The 11,756-nt window shown below is 36.1% G+C and overlaps 1 protein-coding gene across 1 annotated transcript in view; it reads left to right on the forward strand.

Moving 5' to 3' along the window:
• Positions 1-1,051: 1,051 nt before the first annotated feature.
• The window catches only part of LOC107665658 (calcium-binding mitochondrial carrier protein Aralar2-like), a 37,624-nt gene continuing 26,919 nt past the window's right edge, over positions 1,052-11,756 (forward strand). Inside the window, 5 exon segments of the mRNA XM_016456635.1 lie at positions 1,052-1,093; positions 1,678-1,728; positions 2,521-2,663; positions 7,235-7,350; positions 9,690-9,829. Coding sequence (XP_016312121.1) covers positions 1,082-1,093; positions 1,678-1,728; positions 2,521-2,663; positions 7,235-7,350; positions 9,690-9,829 — 462 coding nt within the window. The 5' untranslated portion in view covers positions 1,052-1,081.

Genomic DNA, 11,756 nt, shown 5'->3' on the forward strand with positions numbered 1-11,756 from the left:
TATATATATATATATATATATATATATGAATAAAGAATAGAGCAGGTGCCAAGGATATTTGGGGGAAGAGAATTTTTCCATGTGAGGTCCATTTGAGTAATGGAGAAAGCCTGCTGTGAAAAATACTGTGGTTCCTACTGGTTCTCCAAGAATCCCAGAAGCCACCAGAAAATCACTTTGAAATATTTTGAGCTCAAAATGCATTTTATTTCTGAACTCCATCTCCTGTCAGAGACCTTTTCCTCCTTTAAATTGTTGTTGTTTTTATACCAAGGAAAATGATAACTGTTCCTTCTTTGCTCAGTCGATGGTTGAATAAACAAGCTTATGAAGATAGAATGGGGAAGACTTGTTACATTTCTAAGGCGAAATAAATGTTACATTTTTTTCAGTTTTTCTTAATTTGGAATTTATGTTAACGTCATCCAGCTCTCAATTTTTTTATTTAATATATTCTTTGTTTGTCTGTTTCTACACTTATACCTTATTAAAATTCAAAAGAGTGTAGGCTACATCATATAGTTCGTTTGATTTAATCATTAGATTACATGACACCAGTTATTCGCCATTGCTGCAGTTATGCTCTTAACATGACTTCATTCCACATCATGAGCACATCCTGTTTAACTGTAGAGATAAAGAACCTGGCTTTGTTTAATGGCTTTTGGCTTTTTGTTTAAGTCAAAGATAAACAAAAAGAAATGAATGATATTTCATAGACGGCCTAAAATGATACCCACGCTGGATGTTTTGTTTGAAATATTTCGATTAGAGATAGGAAATAAATACCCAGAATATTTATTTTCTTGTGAAAAGTTAGTGAATATCACACAGGATAATGACAAATATTATAACAATTGCTCAAACCAAACCAATGGCTTCACCCCTGATATTGTGATAACTAACTAATACGAATAACATGCTTAAGAAAATAAAACTGATATTTTATACAGTATTTGAACATATTTATGATGGGGACATGACAGTCCTACAGCACCTACGCGCAACAGCCGCTTCTGTGCCGCACGTGATCTCCATGGAAACGTCATCAAGCTCGAGAAGTGTTGTGCGCTAGCTGAGCATGGCAGCGAAGGTAAGCGCTATTCTCGCACAGGAACAGCTAGGCTTTCTGCAGATAAAGGGAGCTCAGAGTTAGTTTGATCGTGAAACATCCGTATATATCCAGAAAACGTCATTGGAGCATACTGGAGAAACGCGGGGGAGATTAACTGATAACCTTCAGTACATAGTAGCCGGTGTGATAGAGCTAGTTAGTTAGCCTGCTAATGTCCTGGGTGAATGTTAGCGTCTCTCAATGACATTGAGACATACGAGCACTTCAGAGAGCTCGGATGAAGCATCAAACTCCTGCAGACATGCTGTCCAGCATCTGCTTGAGTGCTTGAATGGGTGTCATGGGGTTTATAGGATGCTAAACATTCTTGAAGTGAGCTGAAGTTGAGCTTGACATTACAAGTGCTTGCCTGCTGGGTTCCTTAGATATAAGATGCTTTTAATAATAATACCAATAATTAACTGTGATATGATCATCATTACCACTGGAATGTAATTATAAAAAAAACTTTATTCTAAAATAATGTTCAAACAGAGCACAAGGCCTAATGTATATATGTAGATTCATTATGAATGTTGATCATAGTGTGTTTGTCTCTACAGGTAATGATAAAGAGGGCTGCTCCAGCAGAACTCAAGTCCATTTTTTTGAAGGTACGTCACTGCTTATCTCCCTTGAAACTAAAGTCTGGAAATGAAGGAACGGGAGCCGTAGCCCAACATCTAAGCACTGGTGTCAATGACGTATACCTCTATCTGATGTAACTATTTAATAAATTTCTCATTACAGAAAGAAAACCTGAGGATTAATTTAAAAATGCATCGAGCACTGTATGGAACTCATGGTAAGTTCACATGAATATACGAAGTGGAGTTCCTTAAAAGCACAAGAAAAAACTTTGCATGAATAACGTATTTTAAGTAGCATCTTAAATTAATCTAACAGCAATGATCAACAAATGAACACATGCTTAATTCATATTCCTTTCAATAATCAACTTTTTTCTTTCCTTCTGATATCTGCTTTTAAGTGTAGAAAGTACCTTCTGTATGATTGTAAAATGTTTTGCTCATGTTGTCTTTAACTATGAAGATAATGTTTCTTTGATTATATTGTCCTGGGCTTTTAATACTAAAATATATATGACTACCATTTTGATGCGATATGTGATTTTAACTGAGATGTATTTTGCCATAATAATAATCTTCATGAAATACTACATTGTACAATCACTGTATTAAGTGACTCTTTCAATGACTGCTTTGAGTTTGCTGTTTTTTTGTATAAAATACATCATATTTTATGTAAATCAGATCGCTGATATTTTGTTTACAAACACTTAATGAAGTATTGTATTCACAATATCTATTCTGTACTGCAGTGGCATCAACATTATATATATATATATATATATGATATTAACCCAGGTTTCTTTCCATTCACAGTACGCCAGTGTGGAGAAGAATGGAGAGTACTACATGTCCCCAGAGGACTTTGCGTCCAGGTTCATTCATGCACAAACAGACATAAAGCTTTCTAAGGAGGCCACTGTTTTACTGGCAGGTGTTGTGGACCAGACCAAAGATGGGTTAGTATTTATTTCTATTGCTGCTTTTAAATTTGTATGTTCCACTTGAACCTTTAGTAGGTACTAGTTTGGAAACAAATCAAACGTTGCTACCAAACAAAAAATAAAAATGCCCCCTAAATAATACTGTTGAATGTTCAGTTTTTAAATGACAATGACCAACACACAGCGTGAATTTGTGTTTTTCATTAATAATTCACGACTTGTGTAAATTACAGTTTATAGTTCATTTGATTCATAAACAAAGCCTTTGCTGTGAAATGGATGTGGATTATGCTGTGGGATCTTCCGCTTTTAATCCTGCATTAGGATGAAGGGTCAGGCATCTTAACATGCCACACTTTGTTCAGGTGCTGCTCCATTCAGGCAGCATGGCTCAACCCCTTTTTGCATTAATATGTATGCTTTTAATGATACATAATGATGGCCAATGATACTCAAGCGTAAGTCCAAAATGATTGTGCGTTACTATGGCAACCAGCCGTGCTGCGTTCTGCGCCGAGTGCATGTGGTCATGCGGCACACATTATTAGGGCTGCCATAGACCGGGAGAGGTACACACGCACTGTAATTGCCTGTGCCATTCAGCTCTCATGCTTTGTGCGACTTTGAGGATGGATAAATTGCTGCATCTCAGCTATTAATGGATAACTATTAGGGAATCATGGCTTGAGCTCTCTTTCTCAACATCATTTTTTATTTATTTGTAAGGCTTTGAGTAAAAAAATAGGAGGATTGTTTGATTTAATCAACATTATGGAAAAATATCCATAGAGAGTATGTTGGTAAGCATTGTCTTTTCGGCTTGTCTTTGGATTTTTCATGTTTTTTTGCACAATGCATGTAGGTTCCTGAGCTAGTTAAATAAAGATCTGGTTGTATATAGATTTCTGTGGTTTGTTCGTAGTGGCAGCTGTGGTCAGGACCTTCATGCCGTCAGAACTGTGGAATTTTGCAAATGAAGAAATGTTCATTTTGAGGCCTTCGGCCCAGAATTATGATGGAATGAAGTCCTAACAGCAGTTTATATTTGTTTTTATATAAATTTATGTACAAATGAAGCTCGTTCTAATATTGAAATGTATTCAGAATCATAAAATTTCAAGAGCTAAAAGCTCTTATCCATCTCTAGCTAAATCTGTTTGTGTGGGTGCTGATGTTTTTGCTGAACACGATATGTTTTTACAACCGAGGTAGGTTTTCATCTGATTGAGATGATTCACAGGTTATCTGTTTCATGAGATGGATACAAACAGCATGATGCATTTTCTACCTCCTCCTGAGCTGGAATAAATCAAGTGATATGGTGACATCCATCAGGCACTGAATCATTTCTCCTTTATTCACTCAGCCCTGTTTGAGCGGCATCCTGCCAACGGTTCTGAATCATTCATTCAACACATGTAGACTTCCCTGCTGATTCAAAGATCTGCCAGACATTCTCTCCTTCTCTCGCTCTATCTTTTCTCCCCTCTCCATTTTTGATGGAAAAACTCCTCAAGTGTGAAACACTGTAGCCTCTTGGGGGTTAAAACTTTGTAAAGAGCGCATGCTGAGAAAATGGCAGTCCGTGCCCATGTGGTTTCAGGCTGGTCTGAGGTATGCACTCAGGGAAAGCTAAACCAGCCTGCGTCCCTCTGCATCCACACTTGTCAGTGACAATGACAGGGCCAGAGCTTATTGAAGGTGCTCTCTCTTCACCTGTCACGGATAAAAGCTACTACGCTAAACCACTGAAATAATAAGTCTGTAAATAGTGTTTCTGCTAAGGACAGTGTTTACCAGCACCTTTCTGTTTTAGAAACAACACAATTTAAAGGTGCATGGCACCCACTGGGAGATAAAGGGAAATGCTTTGTACAACATGTATATGCCTGTTGTGATTAGCATAACACATTGAAAATTGATAGCAACATAATATTACAATTCTATGAAAAATAAAGAACAAATGTATTGATTTATATAGGATGTTTCTCTCCTGAGTTTTGATGATTGCAACATAAGATCAAGAATTTAAAGGTTTTTGAAACGTTTCTTTTAAGCCCACTAAGTCTGCATTTATTTAATCAAAAATACAGTAAAAACTGTAATATTGTGAAATATTATTACAATTTAAAATAACAGTTTTCTATATTAATATATTTTAAAATGAAATTTATTCCTGTGATGGCAAAGCTGAATTTTCAGTGACCATTATCCCAAGATTTGGTGCTTTCTTATTATTATCAGTGTTTAAAACAGTTGTGCTGCTTAATATTTTTGTGGAAAATGTGATGCATTTTTTCAGGATTTTGTTTTTGAAGAATAGAAAGTTAAACTGAACATTTATTTGGAAAAACTCTTTTGTAAGATTATAAATGTCTTTACTGTCACTTTTGATAAATTTAATGTGTCCTTGCTAAATAAAAGTACTTATTTCTTAAAAAACAAACAAACTACTGACTACTGACCCCAAACTGAATGGTGGTGTATTTTATAAGATTTTCCCGTTTTTGTGTGTTTAGAAAAACAAATTTCCACATGAACTGCCCATATTATTAAACCATTTCAGTATCATATTTGAGAAAAGTTTTTGCATTCCCCATGTTACCTTTCTGGTTGTGTGCCATTTTAGTTGATGGTTGGAAGATGTTTTGCATTGGCCTTATTACTTGAGCTTCAGTTTAGTTTGTTTTTCATGGCGACGGCATCTTAGTGTGTCTGTGTATCAGCGTAATTGTTCTCTAGTAGTCAAGGAACTGCTAATCAACCATCATAAGCCTCATGTCTGGAATGGCGCTGGGGAAACTACATGCACAACTCATTTTTGTGTATGTTGATAGGAGGGTATTTAATGCAGATACGCTCCCAAAATCAATTACAGTGACCATCAAGCTGATCTGATATGAAAGTAATACCATCTGGTGATTAGAAGTCCATCGTTTCTTTCCAATGGTTTCTCGTGTTGGTGATGCATTTTAATCACTTGCTGAGTTTTGGTAAACTTTTTTTTTGTAAAAGCAGCATCTGTATCATTTCTCATTGCTTTTTGTTTTTAATCATCAACGCCTGGGCCCAGCGGATCGCCTTTGTAGCTCTCCACCCACTCTGAAACAGCAGGCTCCTGTTCTACTGTCAGCTTAGTTCATAAAACAATTACTCTTGACTCCACAATGTGGCTGATTTGGCATGCTGGAAGCACACAAATTCTCAGTTCCTTTAAATTTCATCAGTAACAAAATTAATTAGAGTGGCCACGAAAATGTAATCAATGCTCCCTGGAAATTGAAATAAATTAGAGATGCATGCATTGGGACTGCTCGTTAGCAGTGACCTCGAGTAATTGCTGTATCCATTTGTGAAATTCATAATGGAGTTGAGGCAACTTTGAACTGCGCTTAAATAAAGACTAGATTGCATGGTCCCCAGGGTTTCCTATGAATGCTGAAATTGCTTATTTGGTGAGGTAGATACATGTGTATGTGTGCGTTTGTGTGCATGTTTATGTGTTTTCTGATGTTCGGCAAATGGCATGGTCTCCATTATGATTCAAACTTTTAGTCATTTGCAGAAGTAGAGCCGTTCCCCTTTTATTGATACCAATTTTTAAAAATCTTTCTGCTGGTTTACTTGATTAGTTTTTGAACAATAGCACCCATTCATCCTCAGTGTAAAGTGAGCACACATATAGGAACTAATTAAATAATCTTAAAATTGTTATATTTAATAATAGTGGCAAATATAAGAAGGCTTCCTATCTCTTTCTCAAAATGTGCGCTAGCAGTCAAAAGTTTGGGCACACCTAATCAATAGCAAGCCTTTTTCCTTTACTATATCTGGTTCAACTCATACATTAAAAAACAAAATTAAATTAATATTTTAGTTTTGTAAAGAAATTCATACGGAGGTGCAATATCTGTTGCATTCATATCATTGTTATATAAATAATATATTTATATAAAAAATACATGCATACAATACATATTTTTTAACTATATATATTTTAGTTTATATATTCATTTATTTTGAACATTTTTAGTATAAGCCTATACATGAAGCTTTTTAAGACCATAAAAAAAAAACACTGTGTCTCCTTTTGACTGGTAGTGTATGTGTATTCTAGCAATTCCTGAGCATTTCCTTACTGTACTGCAGCATGACTTGTTGGTTCTCTTGTAATCACATTATTTACGGAGTTCCCATCCTGGGGGCTTTATATGAACTGGTCCCATTTTCAGTAAGGTAATGACATTTGACAGTCAAATTGGAAGCACTTCAATCAAGATTGGGATCATTGAATAGCCTGTTATGTCAAATTGTTTTGTCATTCACTTAATCTCTGGGCCTAGAATCGAAGCTGGACTGTGTGTTTAGATGTTTTGTACATCATAATTTTAGGCTGATAATTACAGTTGAACAAATCACTCAAGTGTCAAGTGTTCACAATGAAAATATGTGCTACCTTTTTTTGTTTGGCGATGAGAAGCAGTAATCAGTGAGTGATACCCTCTCATCATTCAATAATGCAATGCCATGCTGGTGAAGTGAAGTGTCCACAATATGTAGGCTGTAAGTCTGTTTGTCTCCATCAGGTTGATCTCCTTCCAGGAGTTTCTGGCTTTTGAGGCAGTGCTGTGTGCTCCGGATGCTCTCTTCATGGTTGCCTTCCAGCTCTTCGACAAAGCTGGAAACGGAATTGCCACTTTTGGTAAGTGTACAACACTCTTCATAAAACAGAGTTCCAGCTTAAAATTCTGATTGTATGATCTAACTTTTGAAGCGGTTGTAAAATGTTCATAAAAGTTCACCTGTGATTGCACACATTCTGTGTAAATGGGCCTAGTTGCTGTGCTGTTTGGCAACATCAAACAGGCTACAGTTACGAGAATTAACTATATTACTTGGCAGAAAAGCTGCTTAATAGTACATGTAAATGTTTTTTGAACATTGGAGTCTTGTATTAATCTAAAGTTGCCATGATTTATAAAGGTCAAATATATATTTTATTTAGTCACTCAAAGCCTTGCTAGTCACTTCACTTTCTGTAAAAACAACCCTGTTTTGTTTTGCTTTTTGTTGGTTTTGTTTAGTGGTTTGGTTTGGTTTGTTAATTTTCATTACATGAGTATCCTTGTTTTGGCCTAAACTGTATTTATATCAGCTGAATGTCTAAATCAGTGAGGTTATCGAGTATAATTCCAAGGCACCTTATGTTCAGTCACCGGCCTCAAAACAAAGGGCTAATGCTAAGTAGTCTAATCTGAATGCTTGCTTAGACCAACAGATTCCTGTCACTTAAAGTACTACAGGATCAGTAAAGGTAAAACTCTTAATCGGGTTTATTCATCCACTGCCAGAGATCTTCAAAAGGCAGATCGATTTCAAACAGTCGCTATAGTGGACATCAGTATAATCTTCCGCTTTACATTAATTGCAGTTATTTGATTCCAGATAAGAATAAGAACCAAGGATAGTAATGCACAAATAAGATGAGAAGTTGCTTTTGCAGTTATATTCATGTTGCAAAAGAACTTGGCACAGGAAGAATGCATGTGTGTATCTCATGCGTTAAATTTCCCTAATTGATTTAAATAGTCTAATTTGCCTTTTGTAGGTGAGACCTGTCAGATCAGCTCATTTCAAATGCACTACCCGAAGTGTCTAGGCGGAGAGAAAGAGACTTTCATCAACCTGTTTTAGTCAATAGGGAATAAGATCAGATAATGCATGCACATGTGCATATTTCGTATCGAAATGACTCAGTTATTTAGAAGTGATGTTTCTGTGCCGTTCAAAGGTCTCTTGTTGTTCATGTCGTCAGTAGTATGTCTGGGTTGAGCTGTAATGAGAACGTATAGGCAGTAGTCATCTCATACACCTGTTTTTCTACTGCTGCAATCACGTCAACATAAATAGCAAATAACTTCTGACTAAGATTATGGTCATGTCAGAATCACTTTATTGTGATGCACTACAGAGGGTAGGAAAATGAAATGCCGCTCTGTGTTAAAGCAAACAGGAGACTCCCGTTTATAACCCTCTTAATGTCATTAAAAGCATTAAAGGTCTCTTGCTGTTACATTAAACAGTCTTTTTTCGCCATTTAATAAACCCTGTCATTGCAAGTCATATTATGAAGGAGTATTTTTTAAGGGCTTGGAAAATGTAGGTTTTAATGAATGAATGACTAGGGTATTTTTTTTTTCTTTTTCTCCCCCCTTCAACTTCAATTAGGAGAATTAGAGGTATTAAACTTGCAGGCTGCCATACGACTCCAAAGCGATATAAAGAAAGAAGGACAGAGAAGTGTTGACAGGTTCATAAACACTGATAAAATAAAGGTCTAGAGTAGCTCCACAGTGGAACTCTGTTGTAATGCAATATAAAAAGCATCTGCTAAATGACTGCTTACTGTATATATATTGCCATAAATGGGAAAAACCTGTTGGACCTGCAGCGCTCCATGAGAAATGGAGAAAAACCGCCAACCCCATTTTTCTTTGCTTTTATTGTCATCTTCATTGCAAAGACTTATTTTGTTTCCCACTTCTGTTTAGCCTTTTATTTTCTAATTTAATGTTTTATTATTAATTATATGATCAGCATATGAGTTAATGGTTGAATTGAAAAATGAACTTAAATGTCAAAATATCTTTTTTTTTAATTTGATGAATGCCACAGGTTTGTGTAAAACCTGTTGATCTTGTTCTCCAGCATGATTTGACATGATCCAAGAGCAAGAACATCTGTATTTCTGTATAAAGAGTCAAGTTCAGTGTCTTAAATTTACATGTTTAGTGACCTACAAATAGTGCCAAATCTTAAACCATTCTTGTTTTTTATTAGTATTTTTTCAAAATGTTTTATGTATATTTTCATGTTTAAATGAAAAACAAAAATATCTGTTTGATGCCTTGTATTTCTAAACAAGGTTTACTTTTAGACCCATGTTTTAGAGGTACTATCATTAAAATCTAACAATGCATAGTTTTGTAACTCAATCCTCAACAATGACATTTCTGACGCAAGGCTTATCTCTGATTTCAGAGGATGTGAAACAAGTTTTAGGTCAGACCACTATTCACCAGCACATCCCTTTTAACTGGAACTCGGAATTTGTTCAGCTTCACTTTGGCGCTGAGAGGAAGAAACACCTTAACTACGGGGAGTTCACTCAGTTTCTGCTGGTGTGTAAGACTGCTGTCTAATCTCTCTCTGATCCACTTGCACCCCACCTTAACCGCCACGTACTCCCAAACACGTTCACTTTCATACTATCCCAGTCTCATACTTTCCTTCACCGCCGCAGAGCTCAGATCAATGTAGTGTCTTATTTGGTATATTTTGTGCCTGATCTCGTCTAGATTGACACACAGTTCTGGGCACCATTTCCCGCAGCACAAAGAGGCATATTGACCTAGTTAGTCATTAATGAAACACTGGAGTTATATTCCTATGCCAGCATTTGTTTCCAATTAGGTGACGTAACCTCAGTGCAGTCTAGCGATTCCCCTAAAACAGGTAAAGGTTTTCTCCTACAAGAAGAATAGCAGTATTCCTTTTGTATTTGTGATGGTGTGTAAGACATTTTCCAATATAACGTCTAGACCTGAGAGTGGGCAGAGGGAGTGTGAGGGGTCGGCTGTGCCAAGTTCGCATCTACACTCACTATATCTGAATGAGCTTTTTATATTAAACTTAACTGGGTCCAGATGGGTTTTTGGGAAACTGCGAGAAACACGCCGATATTGTGTTTGTGGCCAAGACGGGATTAATTTTGTTTTTGGAACTTGAAAACGATGAAAAAACACATTTCCTGTTTCATTTATTTCATTTTCTTTGAATTGGCAACTTTTTTAGGGTTGTTTGGAGTGATTTGAAAATCCGGTCAGTGTTAACTGTTAGATTTTATCCACTACAGCACTGATACAATATCACGCAGCACTGTAAAAATGAACCAGCAGCTTCACGTATGAGAAAAAAAGCTGCAGATTCAGATTTACTCTCAATGAAATCCACAAATTATCTGAATTATTTTCCTTTCCTTTATGAATGGATGCTTTCCAACACTGACTTCATGTCAATATGACCACCTACAAATATGTCATGTCGGAAATCTGGCTCTGCTGTCAGAAATGGTATTACTGACATAGCCAAAGGTCTTAACATCCTGCAATTTCTTTAACCTGAACATTGATGATGAGATCTTTAAGACTTCTCAGATATTTTTTAGCGGCTGTTTCGCTGTTTTAATGCCAGCGCTTGAATTACAATAATTGACCCAAACAGAGGTGGCTCCTCAAATGTTGTTATTTGAATCCAAAGACAATTAAAGGCACAATAAATGCCATGGTGGTTTCAATATTGGCTTTCGTAGGTTCAGTTCTTCTCCTCTCTAAATAAAAAGCATGCTTTTGAAATACTCACAGTTGCAGTAATTTAAGGTTTTTAAGAAGCTAACTAAACTGTAAGGTTTAGATCCACTATTATAATGCAATTCCACATGCTTGTGGCTGGAGCAGCACAATGCAAGACAGGAAAAATCTGTAGCCAGATAATAATTTGCTCTAACTCTGCCCTTGTTTTATTTATTTACACTGCTACTGGCATTTCCTCCTTGTTTAAAACATTGTTTGTGTGTTTTTGAAAGGCACAGGAGCATGTACAGTATAAGATGTAAAGTCAAATTCTTTGTTTTTCCAGCATTTGCTTTAATGTGATTTGCAAATATTCAAATAAGTATATTGATGTGAAAAATAGGTTAATAATAGTGAAATTACCAGCAACAATCTGTAACTGTATTATTGCTGTATTTTTATTAGGACAGTGACATTTCTATAATATCAGAAATAGGTTAGCATGGAGTCTGACATTCAAAGCTTTGACATTTTCTCTAATAGTGTTTTGTGAGCAGACGTTTCTTCTATACGAAGTCACGTCTATTCGCACAGCAGACCTATATTTCTAGGATTTTGGAGCGGTAGCTCAATTATGCGGGAAGAAAGAAAAACAACTCTCTTTAAAAGCCTGAGATGTGTAAGAAAGTCATTCTCGTCTCCTGATGTGATACTGCAGCCGTTTCAAATGAGTTGCGCAATCAACAAAATGAGAGTT

Source organism: Sinocyclocheilus anshuiensis, unplaced genomic scaffold (genome assembly GCF_001515605.1).
Source record: "Sinocyclocheilus anshuiensis isolate Anshui unplaced genomic scaffold, SAMN03320099.WGS_v1.1 scaffold932, whole genome shotgun sequence".
Classification (NCBI taxonomy): Eukaryota; Metazoa; Chordata; class Actinopteri; order Cypriniformes; family Cyprinidae; genus Sinocyclocheilus; species Sinocyclocheilus anshuiensis.